We start from the raw sequence: 19,989 nt of genomic DNA on the forward strand, positions 1-19,989 counted from the left end.
GGATGCCTGGATGGCTCAGTCGGTTAAGCGGCCAACTCTTGATTTTGGATCAGGTCACAATCTCAGGGTCATGAGATAGAGCCCTGCGTCCAGCTCTGTGCTCAGCTTGGAATCTGCTTGTCCCTCTCCCTGTCCCTCCCCTGCACGTGCACGCATGCGTGTGCTCACTCTCGCTCTTTCTCTCTAAAATAAATAAAATCTTCAGAACATTGAAGAACTTAAAACAAATGTTACCGGATATAATTACAGAATTTAAGAAACCAGATGTTTGGAGAAATTTCAGATGTGAATAGCTAACCTGTGGTATCCGGTGGAAATTGAATAATGAAACTGTCCAGGTTGACTTACTGAAAAGCAGAGAATTTCATGCTTATCGGCATAAAACTCTGGTAAAATAATTGGAGATGTTTGGGGGAAAAGCTAGAGGCTACATTGTAAAGAACTACAGTTTTTCCAGGATAGTATTTCTACTTTGTGGGAGAGCATTAATTCTGCTTTTCACTGATTTGAGAGTACCTTTAGTTTATGGAATTTTAAACTTACAAAGCAAACTTATTTTTAAAGAAACATTTTATAGAACCCAAAGCTTTATTTATTTATTTTTTAAGATTTTATTTACTGGGGCACCTGGATGGCTCAGTCAGTTAAGCGTCTGCCTTCGGCTCAGGTCACGATCTCAGGGTCCGGGGATCAAGCCCCACATCGGGCTCCCGGCTCCGCGGGAAGCCTGCTTCTCCCTCTCCCACTCCCCCTGCTTGTGTTCCTTCTCTCGCTATGTCTCTTTCTGTCAAATAAATAAAATATTTAAAAAAAAGATTTTATTTACTTATTTGACAGAGCACGAGTAGGGGGAGCAGCAGGCGGAGGGAGAGGGAGAAGCAGGCTCCCGACCTGGGGCTCGATCCCAGGACCTTGGGATCATGACCTGAGCCGAAGGCAGTCGCTTAACTGACTGAACCACCCAGGTGCCCCGAGCCCAAAGCTCTAAACTTAGAAATGTTAAGGCTGAAATGAGTAAATTTCGAACTTCCGTTGTCATAAGCTCCTTTTAAGAAATGCGTTTGTACTGTGATTTACATATAGGATATGTGTGTGTATACAATAGAAGTGTGTGTACCTGTTTAGCTGAAAGAGTTTTCTAAATACCTTTATCATGTGATACTTTGCATTTCATTTTTTTTAAAGATTTTATTTATATATTTGACAGAATGAGTAGATCACAAGCAGGGGGAGTGGCAGAGGGAGAAGGAGAAGCAAGCTCCCTGCTGAGCAGGGAGCCCGATGCGGGGCTCAATCCCAGGACCCTGGGATCACGACCTGAGCCAAAGGCAGACGCTTCACCAACTGAGTCACCCAGGTGCCCCTCCATTTCATTTTTTAATTTTTTTAAAGATTTTTTATTTATTTGATAGAGACACAGCGAGAGAGGGAACACAATCAGGGGGAGTGGGAGAGGGAGAAGCAGGTTTCCCGCTGAGCAGGGAGCCTGATGTGGGGCTTGATCCCAGGACCTGGGATCATGACCTGAGCCGAAGGCAGACACTTAACAACTGAGCCACCCAGGCGCCCTCCATTTCATTTTTTTATTTTTTATTTTTTTATTTTTTTATTTTTTTAAAGATTTTTTTATTTATTTATTTGACAGAGAGAGAGACAGCGAGAGAGGGAACACAAGCAGGGGGAGTGGGAAAGGGAGAAGCAGGCTTCCCGCTGAGCCAGGAGCCCGATGTGGGACTCGATCCCGGGACTCCAGGATCATGACCCGAGCCGAAGGCAGTCGCTTAACCAACTGAGCCACCCAGGCGCCCCTCCATTTCATTTTTTTAAAAAAAATTCTGGTTTAACCCACATTCAGTGATTTCAAAACCAGTCACGAAGATTGGTGGTCACCTATCTAGATCTATAGTCTGTGAAGCTCTTTGAGTTATGTGTCTGTGCCTTCTGAGAAAATAAGCACATGTTTATTGAGGGCCTGCTCTGACTCTAGCATCATCGTGGGAAAGACCGATGTGGGACTGTCCTGGTTGGCCCACCAGAGCATCTCCCTCGTGGTGTAGCGCTAGCAGTTCATTAACCATCTGAGCGGCCTCCTTCGTGCCCGGTACTGCTGCCCCGGGGACAGCACAGACAAGAGCCCTGGCCCTCCGTGGTGCTGGAGTGCAGATAAATAAATGGAGTGTGAATGGTAGGTGCTAAGCCCTATGAAGAAATCAGAGCAGGAAGGGGATCCTGATAGAAAGAGTGGTCAGGGAAGGCCTCCTGTGGAAGGTAGCCTTAAGCACGGCCTGGAAGAGTGGGGAGGTGGCTGGGGAAGGGCGGCTCAAGCCGAGGCAGCAGCCCGTGCCAGGGTCCTGAGGCAGGAGTGGTCTGGCATACTGCGGGGATAGCTGGGAGCCCTGGGCCAGTGCCGGGGGCGCTTCTGAGAGCAGTCAGGTCAGAGGTGTGCCTCTTCCATCTTAGTGGGAGTCTCAGATTGAGATTTGGCTGATGGGTAAGACTGGGCCTTGAGTTCAGAGTTAAGGCTAATGTTACAGAAGTTTTCTGAGGAAAATCTTTCCAAGTTTTTGTTACTGAGAAAGTAGGGCTGTCTTCCAAAACCGGGTGGTACGGTGAAAAAAATCTCCTTCCGCCCTTAGTGCGCAGCGGTGCCAGAGAAAGCCCCTGCGGTGACATGGGGGTGCGCACCCAGGTCCCTTAGGCAGGAGAAGCTGCGCTGCACCAGCCATGTGGTCAGGCCTCCCCCACCCTTCCTGCAGTGCGTCTCAGGGTCTGTTTCCTGTCCCTGCTTGAGCTGTGCTGTCCCCTGTGTGGGCGCCCCTCACTCAGCCCTTTCCTCTTCCCACGTTTGCTTAAATCCCAGGCCACACCGCCAGCCGAGTCTCACACCTTCACCAGCGCGAGCCTAGTGTTAGTTGTCAGTCTGACAGTGAAAATGCTGCCTTGTTTTCACATGCATTTCTTTAGTCCTGTGTGGTCAAGCATCTCCTCCTGATTCAGAGCCACTGATGTTTCTCTTTTTGGGAATTGCCGTTTTTCTGTTAAGCTCTTGGCCTTTTTGTTACAGACCTATAAGTGACCTTCTGTGTTAAGGAAGCTGGCCTTCTGCTGTTTGCCTGCCGACTTTAATTTTTTTTTTTTTGGTAATACGGTTATTTTTAGTTGTCCTTATATGTGTGCGTATGTTTATATATATGTATTTTTGAAAAAATACATTTTTAAGATTTTATTTTATTTTTTTAAAGATTTTATTTATTTGACAGAGACAGCGAGAGAGGGAACACGAGCAGGGGGAGTGGGAGAGGGAGAAGCAGGCTTCCCGTGGAGCAGGGAGCCCGATGCGGGGCTCTATCCCAGGACCCTGGGATCATGACCCAAGCCGAAGGCAGACGCTTAACGACTGAGCCACCCAGGTGCCCCAAGATTTTGTTTATTTTTTGACAGAGAGCGAGAGAGGGAACACAAGCAGGGGGAGTGGGAGAGGGAGAAGCAGACCTCCTGCGGAGCAGGGAGCCCGATGTGGGGCTCGATCCCAGGGCCCTGGGATCATGACTTGAGCCGAAGGCAGACGCTTAACGACTGAGCCACCCAGGTGCCCCTATATATATCGATCGATCGATCTATCTATCTATATATATATATATATTTTTTTTTTTTTTTTTATGTGAGAGAGAGAGAGAGCATAAGAGGGGGGAGTGGGAGAGGGAGAAGCAGACTCCCTGCCGAGCAGGGAGCCCGATGTGGGACTCGATCCCGGGACTCCAGGATCATGACCTGAGCTGAAGGCAGTCGCTTAACCAACTGAGCCACCCAGGCGCCCTATATATTTTTTTAAGTAAGCTTTATCCCCAGTGTGGGGCAGGAACTCACACCCTGAGGTCAAGAGTCGCACACTCTACCGACTGCGCCATCCAGGCGCCCCCATGTATGTATTTTTTAAATTAAATTTTATTTATTTTTATTTTAATTTTTAAAATATTTATGTATTTTTAAGTAATCTCTACACCCAGTGTGGGGCTCAGACTCACAAGAGTTGCATGCTCTATTGACTGGGCCAGCTGGCCCCCATGTGATGAGAACTTTTATGATTTATTCTGTTTATTTTAATTATTTTGTGCTCCATAAATTTATGGTTTGTGGGTTATGTATTTTGTTTAGAAAACATTTCCCCTTAAATCATTAGAGAAAAAGATGTCAAGATGATCATTATTGGTAGGAAAGGCAAATCAAAACCACAGTGTGGTGTGACTTCATACCCACGCTGGTGGCTGGAATAAGAACCATAGGTGATAACGATGTACTTTGGAGTGTTGAGGTCCGGAGCCAGTGGCCAAGAAAGGATTCTTGAGACGTCTTTGGTGCAAAATGGTGGTTTTATTAAAGCACGTGGACAGGACCCGTGGGCAGAAAGAGCTGCATTGTGGTCTTGAGGAGTGACTGATTTTATGTAAGAGGGGTTTTTGTTTTGTTTTTTAAAGATTTTATTTATTTATTTGACAGAGGGAGAGAGCTCAAGCAGGGGGAGGGGCAGAGGGAGAGGGAGAAACAGGCTTCCCGCTGAGTAGGGAGCTTGGGATCATGACCTGAGCTGAAGGCAGATGCTTAAGGACTGAGCCACCCAGGCGCCCCTGGAGATTGCTCTTTTCCTTGTAAATCGTTAAGACAGTTGCAAACTGATGGAGATTCCTGTCCTGCATGAGTGTGATCTCTATCAGGTAACCCCTTGTTTTTCCCTTTCCTTTGTTCCAGGGCATCCAGGAGGGCCTGAAGAATGTCACATATATCCCACCTTGGCGGGGGTAAGGGGGGGACAGTTTGCGGGGTGTCAGCTTGTGCTTTGCCCTCAGCTCGCCTTCTGCCCCCTCATCAGGAACATGGCAGCACTGGTGAGGGTGTGGAGAAGTCCGAGCCCTTGCTCCCTGCTGGCGGGGACGTAAAGTGGTGCATCACTTTGGAAAACAGTCTGCAGTTCCTCCAGTGGTTAAACACAGTTACCATTCAGCCCAGCACTTCCACTGCTAAGTGTATACCCAGGGGACCCTAAAACATACGTCCTCACAGAAGCTTGTACAACAGTGTTCACGGCACAGCCAGAAGGCAGAAACACCCCAATTGCCCGTTAACTGATGAATGGATAAACAAAATGTGGTCTGACCGTATAACGGATTATTACCGTGTGGCGTCTGGCTGGCTCAGTCAGAAGAGCATGCAGCTCTTGATTTTGAGGTCGTGAGTTTGAGCCCCACATTGGAGGTAAAGATTACTTAAATGTTTTTAAAAAGAATATTATTCAGCTATAAAAAAGGAGTGAAGTGTGATACGTGTTACAACGTGGATGAACCTTGAAAACCATTATATTAACTGAAAAAGGCCAGACACAGAGGACCATGTATAGTATGATTCCATTTGTGTGAAATGTCCCAAACTGGCAAATCTATAGGGACAGAAAGTGACTGCTAGGAGCTGGGGGAGTGGGGAGTTGTTGCTAATGAGCACGTGATTTCTTTCTGGGGTGATGAATGTTCTGGGATTAGATGGTAGTGATGGATGCACAGCTCTGTGAATGTGCTCATGCCCACTGAATTGTACACTTGGGGTGAATTTTATCTCCCTAAAGCTGTTCTTAAAATACCTCTTATGTTTTCTTCCAGTACTTTTAGCTTTTATTTTCACTTTTATAGCCCATCTGGAATTTTTTATTTAATAAGTGAGAGAGGAAATTAATTTTAATATGGTGGCTTTAAATTAATGTGCTTTAACACAGTTAATAGTCTTTCCTCGTGGTTTTCAAAAATCTTGGCCATTCATGCAAAAATTTAGTTGTCCATACGAATTTTGGAATTCGGTTGAATCACTTAAAAATTTCTGTTTGAGGGGCGCCTGGGTGGCTCAGTTGGTTAAGCGACTGCCTTCGGCTCAGGTCATGATCCTGGAGTCCCGGGATCGAGTCCCACATCGGGTTCCCTGCTCAGCGGGGAGTCTACTTCTCCCTCTGGCCCTCCCCCTCTCATGCTCTTTCTCTCTCATTCTCTCTCTCAAATAAATAAATAAAATCTTTAAAAAAAAAAAAAAATTTCTGTTTGAGTTTTCATTGGGCTCATGTTAAAAATATAGGCTAATTTAGAGAATTGATGTCTGTATGTATTTGTTTGTTTATTTTAAGTAACTTTTATGCCCAATGTGAGGCTCAAACTCACAACGCTGAGATCACAAGTCATGCACTCCACCACCTGAGCCAGTCAGCTGCCCAGAGAATTGATGTCTTCAAGTATTTACTCTTCCTGTCAAGGGACATTTCCCCAAGCTTTTCTGATCCTTTTGTAAATGTGTTTTATGTCCCTAGTAAATTTTTTTAATGTGTTTTGTAATTAGATAATTTTTATAGATAGGCTATTTTGTGAATAGGTTATAGATATACATAGCACAGAACTCGTAAGGCACAAAGGTGTGCGCACTGAAAAGCACATCTCTGTCACTGCCACCCTCAGACACCAGTTACCCTCCTGGTTGCAACCCCCTTAACCAGGTTCTTGGTGTCCTTGCAAAGATACGCTTGGCTTGGGGCGCCTGGGTGCCTCAGTCTTTAAGCGTGTGCCTTCAGCTCGGGTCTCCCTGCTTGTGCTCTCGTGCGCACGCACGCGCTCGCTCTCTCGCTCTCTTTCAAATTAATTAAAAAAAAGTTTATTGTTAATTTTAATTAAGTAAATATTTGATTGAAAAGATAGGCATTGAGAAGTCTCGCTCTCAGCTTGGTCCCCTTCTGCTCCGTGCCCTCGCCCTCCTAGGTTGTCTCGGTGAGGAGGTGCTCGTACATCCTGCCTGTGTTCATGGGAATGCAGTAAGTACAGATGAGCCCCTGCCTCTCTGTTTTAGTCACTGAGCAGACCCTGGAGAGCTTGCTGTGACAGCACCACTGTTACCCTCCTTTCTTTTTTTTGACAGCCTCGTAGTAGTGGTAGGAGTCCAGGAGTTGCTTGGGAGGCAGGCACCAGCTCCGCACAGGACATATAGGTGGCTTCCAGGATTTGCTGTTCCGTACAGTGTTACAGTGTGTGGCCCTTTAGCTCTGTCTATATACAGGTTCAGACGTATCCAGGGAGCGAAGTCCCCACACAGAATTGCCGGATGTGAGAGGGTATATGCATTCGTAAACTTGACCACTGTGGCCAAATCACCTTTCGCTGGGTCAGGCCATCTCTTGCTGCCCTGCGAGGCTCCCTCACGGGGCCACCGGAAGTACTGTCTGGAAGTTGCCCCTGAAGTAACACAGGTGTGTGGGCACCTCTCCCTTTATCTGAGCCGGTGAAGGTTAAGCGTGGTTGGAACTGGGGCACGGTGCCCACGTCGGGGCCTCGGAGCGGGGAGTGTTGATTGAGCTGCTGGGGCTGCCGGGCCCTGCCTGATGCCCTTCTTTCCTGTCCTGATGTACGTTCCACCAGCTCTGTGTGGGAGAGTTGCCCTGTGCTGTGTCCTCACCGCCACTCGGGATTTTCAGACGTTCTAAATGTTATCTTCCATTCTTTCCATCCCTGAAGGCTGGCCTCCAGCTTCCCTTTCCTGGTGGGCTTCAGGGAGATCCAGCCTCTGGCCATGTTAGGTCCCGCAGGTGACGCTACGGGAAGCTCCTCAGTTGAGGTGCGGCTGGGTTCCAGGAGGCTGTGTGTGCTTCTCGGTAGGCAAGTTCGGTGACCCAGGGAGGTGGGGGCTTTCTTTCCTCTCATCCCCTTCCCTTCCCCCTTTATACATTCCGTCTAAAAAGGAATGCATAGAGTACGTATGTGCAGTTTAAAAAGAAGCATCAAATGAATACCCATTACCCAGTTAGAGGAATAGAACTTACCAGTCCCTTGAAGGCCTGTGTGCTCCTCCCTGATGCATGCCCTTCTCTCTCTCCTAGAGGTAACTGCTGACCTGAATTTTTGGGTTTTTATTCCTTTGCTTTTCTTTATATTTCTGAGTATATGGATATATATGTACCTAATTTTGTATATGCACGCACACAGTGTATTAAAATCATACTGTGTACGTTCTCCCGGGCCTTTCCTGGGTCAGCGTTTTGTTTTCTTAGCTTTATCCGTGCCAGTGGTGTAGTTCATTAGTTGCTGCTGTTAATTCCATTGTGTTACTACACCTTCATTTCTTGGTGTAGAATTGCTGACGTGTACTTAAACGGTGTTGCTGGATCCTTTGTGCTCCGGCTTACTAAGTAACGCACAGTTACTTCCCAGAAAGAGCCGTGTCACTGTATGGTCCATCAGTGATGTACGAAAGCCCCCTTCGCCCCACAGTCCCCTCCAGTCCTGGGTGTTTTCAGACTGACTTATAAACTTTGCAAGTCTGGAGAGTGTTGAATGGTATCTTGTGACTGTGTGTGTTTGATTACAAGATACACATCAGGAAGTACATGAACTGACTGTCCAGCTCAGTGGTGCGGGACTGTCCGTAAGCCGTATCCGGTCACTGTCCTGGGACACTCGTTCCTTCTCCACCCAGGTGCACGCGTGGGCCTTGTGTGTAGTGTGGAGGCAGCGCGCTCGGTCGCACAGGCGTCCTGCCCGTCGGACACGCGCATGTCTCGGGGGTGCGACCCGAGTGGACTTGCTGGGTTTAGGACGTGCCTGGTTACTGTGTGATTGTGACCGTTTTCCAGCGCGGGTCCTGGTGTACGTTCCACCAGCTCTGTGTGAGAGAGTTGCCCTGTGCTGTGTCCTCACCGACACTCGGGATTTTCAGACGTTCTAAATGTTTGTGAATTTGATGGTTACAAAGTGGTGTTTCAGTTGTGATATGAGTTGCATTTTGATGAATTGCTAATGAAGCTGAACATCTTCTTTCCATGGTTTATTGGTCATTTGTTTCCATTTCTGTGGAATCCTATTCATGTCTTTTGCCCCAGTGTTTTCTTCTGGATTGGTTGACTTTTCTTATCATGTATTTTTGTATATACTCTTTTTTTTCTCAGAGGGAGAACCGGACTCCCCGCTGCAGGACTCGATTCCGGGATCATGACCCAAGCCAAAGGCAGTTGTTTAACCAACTGAGCCACCCGGGCGCCCCTTGTATATACTCTTTATGGGCACTAATCTTCTATCACTTTATCCTTTGTTAGTCAGTAATGATTCTTGGAAACGTGTTCTCCCAGGTGTGGCTCGCTGCTTCACTTTGATCCTGCTGTCTGTTTTTGTTTTTAGATTATTTATTTACTTGAGGGGCGCTTGGGTGGCTCAGTCGTTAAGCGTCTGCCTTCGGCTCAGGTCATGATCCCGGGGTCCTGGGATCAAGCCCCGCATCGGGCTCCCTGCTCGGCCGGAGGCCTGCTTCTCCCTCTCCCCCTGCTTGTGTTCCCTCTCTCTCTGTCAAATAAATAAAATCTTAAAAAAAAAAAAAAAAAAAAGTATTTATTTGAGAGAGAGGGGTGGGGTGAGCACATGCACTGGAGCTCGAGGGGGAAAGACGGGGAGAGGCAGAGGGAGAAGCAGAGAGCCCAACACCAGGCTCGATCCCAGGACCCTGGGATCATGACCAGAGAGGAAGGCAGATGCTTCACCGACTGAGCCACCCAGGTGCCCCTTGGCCCAAATATTTTTTTAAAAAGTAGTTGCAAATATTTGAAGTCAGATTTCACATAAACATTTGAATTGCTTATTTCTTTTGAAAACTGAAAAGTTCTGGGAATTTTGGTTTACATTCCACAATGTGGATGGCAGCAGTCTCTTGGGATACGGTGGCAGCTGCTGCCTCCTGCAGATGGACCTGCCCTCTCCAGTTAGCTATAGTACCACACGCTCAGTTGCTCTTCATCCACAGCCCGTTGGTGCCATTTCTTCTGCTCTTATTTGTTCATATAGTAAATTACTTGATTGACAGTCTAGTGCTAAACAGCCTTGCATCCCTGGGATGAACGTGCTTGGTCATTATGTAGTATCATTTTTACCTATTGCAGGATTTGATTGGCTAATTTTTTATTACGGACCTCCATGTCTGTGTTCATAAGGGATATTGGTCTCTTACTTATTCTGTGCATGTAATGTCTCTGGCAGACTTTGATAATTAGGGTTATGGTGTCATCATAAAACTTGTCAGGAAATATTCACTCTTTCTGTTTTCTGAAATAGTTTGTGAAGATTGGTCTTATTGCCTCTTCATATGTTTGATAGATTTCACCGGTAAAAATTCTGGGCGTAGAATTTCATTTGTGGAAATATATTTTTTTAAAAGATTTTATTTATTTATTTGACAGAGAAAGAGAGCACAAGCAGGGGGAGCAGCGGAGGGATAGGGAGAAGCAGGCTCCCTGCTGAGCAGGGAGCCCGATGTGGGGCTCGATCCCAGGACCCTGGGATCATGACCTGAGCCGAAGGCAGACGCTTAACAACTGAGCCACCCAGGCGCCCCTGTGGAGATACTTTTGAAAACCAATTCAATTTCTTTATTAGAGCAGTTTAGAATTTCTTTTCTTTTTTTTTTTTTTTTTTTTAAGATTTTGTTTATTTATTTGACAGAAAGTTACACAGCGAGAGGGGGAACATAAGCAGAGGGAGTGGGAGAGGGAGAAGCAGGCTTCCCGCCGAGCAGGGAGCCCGATGTGGGACTCGATCCCAGGACCCCGGGATCATGACCTGAGCCGAAGGCAGACACTTAATGACTGAGCCACCCAGGTGCCTCAGCAGTTTAGAATTTCTGTTTCATCTTTTGTTACCCTGGATAAATTTAATTTTTTTCAAGTTAATTTATCCATTTCACCTAAGTTGTTAAATTTCTTGCCATGAATTTGTTCAGAATGTTTCCTTATTATCCTTTTAATGTCTGTAGATTTGTAATGATAACCCCAGCTTCATTCCTGATGTTAATGATTGGTGTTCTCTGGTTTCTTGATCAGTTTAGGGGTTTACCCATCACTCCTGTTGATCTTTTTTAAGAATCAGCTGTGGCTTTGTTAATTTTCCTCAGTGTTTATTTTCTGTTTCATTGATTTGTGCTCTTTGTTATTTCCTCCCTTCTATTTTATTTGGGTTGACTTTGTACTTTTTTCTAGGGTGAAACCGTAGGTCATTGATTTTAGACTTCTTTTCTAACCCAAGCATTTGAAGCTGTAAGTTTCCTGCTACGTGCTTCTGTGGGTGACCCCACAGCTTCTAACATACTGTGTTTTTATTATTGCTCAGTAATCTCCTTTTGATTTCTTCTTTGACCTATGGATCATTTAGTATATGTTTAATTCCCAGATACTTGGGGTTTTCCTAGATATTTTGTTATTACAGATTCTGACTTAATTCTGTAATATTCAGAGAGCTTACTTGGTATGATTTCAGCCCTTCTAAGTTTATTAAGACTTGTGACCAACTTTATTATGTTTCCTAGTGAATATACCATGTGTATTTGAAAAAATATGCTTTTCAAAAAGAACTATATTTTACACTTGGGTGTAGTATTTGATGAGTAAGTCAAAGTATTTCATACTGTAGTTCAGACGATCTTTGTCTTGATTTATTTTTTCTTTTGGTCTCGTTTTATCAGTCGTTGAGACAGCTCTGACTTTCTTTTAAATCTTTTAGTTTTTTGGTTTTTTTTTTTTTAAGATTTTTATATTTATTTTAGAGAGCAAGAGAGAGAGAGCAGCCAAAAGTGGGGGGAGAGATGGAGAGAGAGAAGCTCAAGCAGACTCCCCGCTGGGCACGGAGCCCGACACTAGCTGATCCCACTGCCCTGAGATCATGACCTGAGCCGAAATCAAGAGTCAGACGCTTAACTGACTGAGCCACCCAGGTTCCCCTAATTCTTTTAGTTTTAATGTCTTATTTTGAAGCTCTGTTATTAGACACCCAATTGTGATTAAGCTTTCCTGATGAATTGTATCTTTTATTCTGAAATATCCCTCTTTTTCTCAAGTAATACTTGTTTTGAAGTCTGTTTTGTCTGATACTAATATGGCCTCCAGCCTCGCTAGGCTTACTTTGTGCACGGTATCTCATGTTCCATCCATTCCTTTTCAGTGTATTTAGTTTTTATATTTGTGTTTTTTATTTAAGATTTTATTTATTTGAGAAAGAGAGCATGCAGGCGGCGGGGGGGTAGGGGGTGGGGGGTGGTAGGAGCAGAGGGAGAGGTAGAGAGAATATTCCAAGCCGATTTCATGCCGAGCGAAAGCAGGGCTTGATCCCGTGACCCTGAGACCATGACCCAAGCAGATATCAAGAGTTGGATGCTTACGGGGCGGGGCGCCTGGGTGGCTCAGTCGGTTAAGTGGTCTGCCTTCAGCTGAGGTCATGGTCCCAGGGTCCCGGGATTGAGCCCCACATCGGGCTCCCTGCTCCGCGAGAAGCCTGCTTCTCCCTCTTCCACTCCCCCTGCTTGTGTTCCTGCTCTCACTGTGTCTCTCTCTGTCAAAAAAAAAAAAAAAAAAAAGTCAGATGCTTAACTGACTGAGCCACCCAGGCGCCCCTGTGTTTTTATATTTGAAGTGATTGTTTTGTAGACAGCGTATCATCAGGTCTTGCTTTATCATTTCTGACAAACTTTGCCTTATAATTGGAGCGTTTAGTCCATTAATATAAAATGCATTTATTGGTATAGTTGGATTTATCTCTATTGTTTTATTGTCTCCTCTCATTTTTTCTCCTTCCTTTTTTGCCTCCTTTTGGATCGGCAAATATTTTTAGAATTCCATTTTAATTCATCTAATGCTTTAGCTATACCTCCTTGTGTCTTTTTTTTAGTGGTTTGTCTGGTGAATGCAATGTTCATCCTTTTCATAGTCTGTTTAGAATTGGTATTGCAATACTTTGTAGAAAATGAAAAAAACTTGCAGCTATATTAAAGTGCATTTCTTCTCTGTACTCCATCCCTTTTTTTTTTTTTTCTTTAAAGATTCTATCCACCCATTTGACAGACACACAGAGCAGGAACACAAGCAGGGGGAGTGGGAGAGGGAGAAGCAGGCTTCCTGCGGAGCAGGGAGCCCGATGTGGGACTCGATACCAGGACCCTGGGATCATGACCTGAGCCAAAGGCAGACGCTTAACGACTGAGCCACCCAGGCGCCCCATGTACTCCATCCTTTATGTGAGAGTTGTCATATGCATGGCATGTACATCTGTTATAAACCCCATAAGACAATGTTTTAACTTTTGCTTAAGTTATTGTATATATTTTGTTTTATTTTTTTAAGATTTTATTTATTTGAGAGCACGAGCACTGGGGAGGGGTAGAGGGAGAGGGAGAAGCAGGCTCCCTGCTGAGCAGGGAGCCCCACGTAGGGCTTGATCCGATGACCCTGGATCATGATCTAAGCCAAAGGCAGACGCTTAACCAAAGGCAGACTGAGCTACCCAGGTGCTCTATTGTATATATTTTAAAGAAATTAAGAGAAAGATACTTTTATATTTCTTTGGGTTGCCGTTTCTGATGCTCTGCCTTCTTTCTTGAAGATCCAGGTTTCCATCTGATATCATTTCCATTCAGCCTGCAGAACTGTAGCATTTCCTTTCCTGCTGGTCTGCTGTTTAAGACTTCAAAGATGTACCGTTGTCTTCTGGAAAGTTAGCTGTCATTCACATTATTGTTCTCCCATGTAATGTGTTGTTTTTCTCTGGCTCCTTCCAAGATTTTCTTTTTATTTGGTTTTCAGCAGTTGACTATGATGTGCCTGGGGGCTTTTCTTTGAAATTATCCTGCTAGTGGTTCACTGAGCTTTTGAATCTGTAAATTGATGTCTTTGATAAACTTTGGGGGAAATTTTCAATCATTACCTCAAATATTTTTTTCTGTCCTATCCTATTCTCTTTTCTCCTCTCCTTTTGGAACTCCAGTTACATGTAGTTAAATCTTTTTCTTCTGTCTATACCTGAGACCCTGTTTTATTTTAATCTTTTTTTCTCTCTGTTTCACACTGAATAATTCCTGTCATTCTATTTTCAAGTTCACAAACTCTTCTCTGGTGTCTCCACTTGGTTGTTAAGCCTTCTAATTAATTTTTAAATTTCAGATACTGTATTTTTTATACTTAGAATTTTCACTTGGTTCTTCTCTTACAATTGGTATCTCTGAAATTTTCCACCTTTAATTTTGAGCATATTTTACTGTAGATCATACAGTATTATAATGACTGTTTTAAAACCCTCTGATTCCAACATCTGGATCTTCTTGGCACCAGTCTCCATTGATTGACTCTTCTCTTGAGCAGGGTCACGTTTTCCTGTTTCTCTGTGTGTAGTAACTTGTTATTGCATCCTGGACATTGTGGATATTACCTTGTGGAGTCTCTAGATTCTGTTATATTCCTCTGAAGAGTAGTTCTTGTTTTAAAGTGGGCTATTAAACTAGTTGGAGCCCAGCTGCAAGCAGAACCGTTCGATTCTTTTATTCTTAATGGGCTGTTTGCAGTTTGCCCCACACATGCATGGTTCAGGGGGTCAGCCAGAGACTTAGAGGAATTTATTCCCCGACCTGGGGGCTCCCTTTCTCTTACTCTCTCCTTTCTGGGACCCCCCCCCGCCACGTTTTACCTTTTATGGTTACCCTAATCTCTCCTCTGGTTCTTCCGGCCAGAAAAATTATACATTGTGTGTGCATCAGCCAGCCACCCTTTGTAGAACCTGCCCCCATTCTGGGCTCTTCCCTTCTTCCAAGTGTCGGCTCTTATCCAGAACCTGCCTGCTTTTGCTGATTTCTCCAGAGCCTTTCAGGTAGTCCTTTTGTTGTGGTTCCTAAGTTCATGGTTGTTATCCACAGGAGGTTTGGTTGGAGGCTGTAACTCGGCCTGCTCTACAGGAAGTGGCACTCTGTAGTAAAGACAGAAAGGTAAATTGTTCTCTATTCCACACATGGTAAAAAGGGAGACTGTCCATTTGGGATATATAATTCCAAGAAAAGAGTCTGCATATTTCTCATGGTTTAAAATACTAAGTGTGTCTGTATCTAAAGTACTGTACTTAAGATGTCATCATAAGGGGTGCCTGAGGGTCTCAGTTGGTTAAGCGTCTGCCTTTGGCTCAGGTCATGATCCTAGGGCTCTGGGATCGAGCCCTGCATCGGGCTCCTGTTAATTGGGGAGCCTGATTCTCCCTCTCTCGGCCCCTCCCCATGCTTGTGCACTCTCTCTCTCTCTGTCAAATAATCTTAAAAAAAAAAAAAAAATGTCATTATAAGAAGCAAAACCATAGTAAGAACGGGCGCTTGGGTGGCTCAGTGAGTTAAGCGTCCAACTCATGATCTCAGGGTTGTGAGATCCAAGCCCCATGTGGGCTCCCCCCTCAGCATGGAATCTGTTTCTCTCCCTCTTCTCCTTCTGCCAGTCCCCTGCTTGCGCACATGCACTCTCTCTCTCTCTCTAAAAATAAAATCTTAAAAAAAAAAAAGAGAAAACCGATAGGGCGCCTGGGTGGCTCAGTTGGTTAGTGTCTGCCTTCGGCTCAGGTCATGATCCCGGGGTCCTGGGATCGAGTTCCACATCAGGCTCCCTGCTCGGTGGGGAGTCTGCTTCTCCCTCTGCCTCTCTCTGTCTCTCATGAATAAATAAATAAAATCTTTAAAAACAAACAAACAAAAAACCATATTAAGAACAATGGCAGATGTAGAGGGGAGATGAGTGATTAAAACAAAAAAAAGTATCCAGTGTGTTTTGACTCCTTTGCCTTACTTGGCTGCCCCTGTAGGCAGTTACGTTTTTAATTCTTGCTTCTTCGTGAGAAATGGCCCTGCAGGACCACTGCCACTGTCTTTTGGCTCACCGAATGTCCTGTGTCTGAGCATGGTGATGTTTGTGGTGATAAAAGTTTAATGTTTGTAAGGAGAGCTGCTTCTGCACTAGAGGCCATGGAGTAGGGAGAAGTTTGGGCCCTCTTGCCTTCCTTGAGTTTGATACTAAGAAACATAGACTTGTTTCTGCCCTGGGGTGGTGACGTGTTCTCTGTGAGCAAAGTCAGTAGTAGAGGGGCGTCTGGGGGGCTCAGTCGGTTACGTGTCCGACTCTTGATCTCAGCTCAGGTATGGATCTCAGGGTTGTGGGGTCAAGCCCCGCGCTGGGCTCCACACTGGGCATGGAGCCTACTTAAAAAAAAAAAAAAAAAAAAATAGAACCACCACTAGCTGGCTTAGAGCTGCAGTTCGAAACGAGCAGTGTAGGAAGTAAGTGCCGTGAATTCATAGTAGGGAGAGGTGGTTACGAGGTGCTGGGGATGGGAGCACCTCACACTGGACTCTGAAACAGTTTGGCTAGAGAGAGGGACGTGCTTGCAGCCTGAGGAAACAGCATGAGCACTGGCAGGGGTGTGTGGGGTGTCGGATTCAAACTGTTGTTCCCATTTTGTGCGACCCCAAACCACCACACGCAGTAACACGCAGACATTGCTGCCTGGCACTGAGGCTTGTGGTTTCTCCTTCAGGGTGCAGAGGAGGCGTGAAGACAGATACTGTGTAGATAGCGGGCGGATTGACTGCGCTGTTGGTTTGTTCATACAGTCCTTGTGGGAAGTATAACTCAGTCAAATTTGCTCTCAGTAGTGCTGTTGATTACTTTAGTCTTGGAATTAAATGGAAAGTCTGAAAGCCCTGGTTGGAGATATGGATTGGTTATTTGTTCCTTTTTCCTAACGAGGAAGACTTCTCTGTTTCTGCCATCATGAATAACAGGTCATTCCAAAAAGATCGTATTCAGTGGGAAAAACAACAGGAATAGGGAAAATGAGACATGGGAAAGCGGCGTTGAGTCTTGGAGTGAGGAAGGCCTTTACCAATAGGACTAATTTTGGAAGGCCGTGCACCTTGCCTCTGGTGGCCGTGTCAGCTTGACGGAGTCTGTGGCTGCACTTGGCCGCCTCCTCATCTGGAAGGTGGAACAGAAGCTGTACTGGTACTAGAGGCTCTAGAAGGGCAACCGATGCACCTGCCACAACGAGGTGCTCACCATCATCCACATCCACCATCCGGGCCACTAACCCCTGCAGCACCTTGACTGTGAGTGCGGAGGAGTCACCGATACGGTGTTCTCCAAGATTGATGTCAGTGGCGATGGGAACCTCCCCAGAGGAGCTCATGGAGGGCGTCTGGAAGGACCAGATGCTCCTGGACGTGCTGACATGGAGCCTGGACCTCACCTGCATCATGTGCAGGCGCCAGAACGGCCAGCAAGATGAGGATGCGGGGAGGAGGTTGGTGGTGGGGAGACTGAGGCAGCCAGCTGAGCCCATTGCAAGGCTGCTTTTCTGTATTGGGGAGGGGGTGTGTGCTGGTGCCTGGGGTCGTCATCATTGTAATACTAGATACAGCCTACTGAAAAACAAAAATGAAGACTAATTTCGTTAAACTATGAAGTGCTCTGCAAGTCAGTAAGAAAAATATAGTAGAAAAATGGTCAGAGGATATCAGAAGTTCATCATGAAAAACAGGAGATAGAAAATATTTAAAATATGGGTAGGTGCTCAGGTCTTGCTCGTAGCAAGAGAAATGTAAATGAAAACAGTAAAAATTTTACCCGACTGGGACGCCTGGGTGGCTCAGACGTTAAGCGTCTGCCTTTGGCTCAGGTCATGATCCCGGGGTCCTGGGATCGAGCCCCGCATCGGGCTCCCTGTTCAGCTGGGAGCCTGCTTCTCCCTCTGCCTGCCCTTCCCCTTGCTTGTGCTCTCTCTAACAAAGAAATAAATAAAATCTTAGAAAAAATTTTTTTTTACCCGACCTATAGGCAGAGGTCCAAAGTTTCCCTAAAGCCGTCCTGGCGGGAGTGTGAGGTGACACACCCCCATGCTGCTGCCGGAATGTGAGCCGATGGTCCCTGGAGGGTGACTTGGCAGCATTGACCGTATTGTAGCCTGGACATAACCTGGGACTGGTGAGCCCACTTCTAGATGTGTACTCCGACATGTGTCCGTGCAGGAATGAAATGACACATGGATGAGAATGTTTTTTATTTTGAAACTTTTTACTCTGGAGTGTTCTGTACCTTGCAGAGCTGTTCCAGCCGTAGTGCACAGGGTCCCCTTGCCTTAGTTTCTCCTGGTGTTAACATCTTACGTCACCATGGTACGAGGATTAGAAACGAGTAGCAGTGGTGCTGATTCATGGGCCCGTCTTACTCAAATTGAGTCAGTTTCCCCACCGATGTCCTTCTCTGTCCAGGGCCCTACACCGCAGGTCCTTTCCGGCTCTGATGGTTCCTCGGTCTGTGTGTGTCCTTCAGGATCGTGACACTTTGGAAGAGTACTGCCCGTTATCTCATAGGATATCCCTAGATTTGGGTTTGTCTGATGGTGTTTTTATGATTAGGTTGAGATGCATCTTTAGCAAGAAAAGCAGGGAAGGGAGGCCATCCCCTCCCACTCCACCAGGATTGCAGGGTGTTGACCTGTCTCACTCCTGGTGACAGTGACTATGGTCATTTGGTTAGGAGGTATCTGGCACTTCACGGCAAACAACTGTTTTTCTCTTTGAAATCAATGTGTGTCCTGTGGGGGATACTGTGAGATTGTGCGAATGTTCTCAAGGACGTTTAAACAACATCCACAGTTTCTCCCTGTCACAGCAGCAGCTGTACTTGCCCGATGGTGACTGTTTGCACCATTAATTGTAATTCTTCTGTGAGGGAGAGGTCTTTTGTCCCCCATTTATTTATAAGTCAGCTCAGTGTGGACTAACGGATGCTTATTTTATTCGCCGGCTGTAATCTTACAGTCCATTACCATCATCCTTTTGTTGCTCAGACGGTCCTAGATTTTGCCTTTGGGGGTGCCTTCCAGTTGGAGCCTGTGCACTCTTGGAGACCCCATCCTTGGGGCCCTTCCTCCCTCGCTGGCACCATGTTTGTGTTCTCCAGCAGCCCTCGAAACAGCATTTACACACCAAGGTCTGGGTGTGGGGAGGGTGACCGGAGTGGCCCGTTCTGGGACAGTTGTCCTCCCTGTGCGGGTGTGCTCGTTGCTGCTGGTGTGACGTGGCCTCTGCTCCCCCCCCCCCCCCAGTCCGTATTTGTTCCAGCACCCGGTCTGTGAATCAGGGAGAATCTCACATCCATTTCCAGCGCAGCACCCCCCGGGTGCTGCCGGGCCTCCCCCTTCCCCTTCGGTAACTGCTTCCTCCTGACTCGGGACCCACAAGCTACTTACTTCCCTGATCCGGGTAGCTGCCGAAAGCAGTTTCAGAAGTGCTAACGATTCTGCTGCAGTAATTATATGCGGTGCTCTCTGAGGCTGACTTGACAACCACAGTACCAATTTCTGAAGTCACCTAGGTTAGTTCTTGTCTTTTAGGGTGCTTATGTTGTTCATAATATAGCTATGTGCATCTGTTACGGTTTCTGTCTCATTGAACGCTCCCCGCACCCCCCCACAGGCGCTCCTAGTTATTCGGTTGTGCGAGAAAGAACTGTGGTTCTGAGAGTCGTATATACAAAAGGGCATACTCAGAAATGTCATATTCCCCTCAGCTCTGCTCCCCTCTCCCCAACCCCCCCCCACTCTTTCTCTTGTGTTCCCACATACCCATTATGGGTTGAGTTGTTGCCTCCCAAAAAGATGTTGAAATCCTGACCTCCATGACCTGTCATTGTGCCCTTATTTGGAAATAGGGTCTTTGCAGCTGATCAAGTTAAGATGAGGCTGTTGGGGTGAGCCCTGGTCCAGCATGACCGTGTCTTTATAAAACGGTGGAATTTGGACACAGAGTCTCACGTGCAAGAGGGAGGACACCATGTACAAGCCAAGGGACACCTGAGGCTATGGAATCGAGGAGAGGGGCCCGGGACAGATCTTTCCTTGCAGTCTCAGAAGGAACCACCCCTGCCAACACTGATTTTGGACTTCTAGCCTCCAGAACTTGAGATGGAAAATTCCTGTGGTTTCAGCTGCCCAGTCTGTGGTGCTTGGCCACAGCAAGCCTAGGAAACAGCACACACCTCTTCTAGGTGTTCAGTTTCTTATGGTTTGAATTGTGTGCCCCCAAAAGATAACGTCCAGGTGCTAACCCCGGGTACCTGTGAATGTGACCTTATCTGGAAATAGG

The 19,989-nt window shown here is 46.2% G+C and overlaps 1 protein-coding gene across 2 annotated transcripts in view; it reads left to right on the top strand.

Annotated features, from left to right (window-relative positions):
* TRAP1 (TNF receptor associated protein 1) overlaps positions 1-19,989 on the top strand; it is a 52,226-nt gene that overhangs the window by 6,593 nt on the left and 25,644 nt on the right. The window contains exon 1 of one of the 2 annotated variants that reach the window (XM_078074896.1): positions 1,267-1,357. The exons of the other annotated variant lie outside the window; for it this stretch is intronic. Coding sequence (XP_077931022.1) covers positions 1,282-1,357 — 76 coding nt within the window. The 5' untranslated portion in view covers positions 1,267-1,281. Of the gene's footprint in view, positions 1-1,266; positions 1,358-19,989 lie in introns of those variants that run through there. 2 annotated transcript variants of the gene reach the window in all.

This window comes from Halichoerus grypus, chromosome 6 (assembly GCF_964656455.1).
Source record: "Halichoerus grypus chromosome 6, mHalGry1.hap1.1, whole genome shotgun sequence".
Lineage (NCBI taxonomy): Eukaryota > Metazoa > Chordata > Mammalia > Carnivora > Phocidae > Halichoerus > Halichoerus grypus.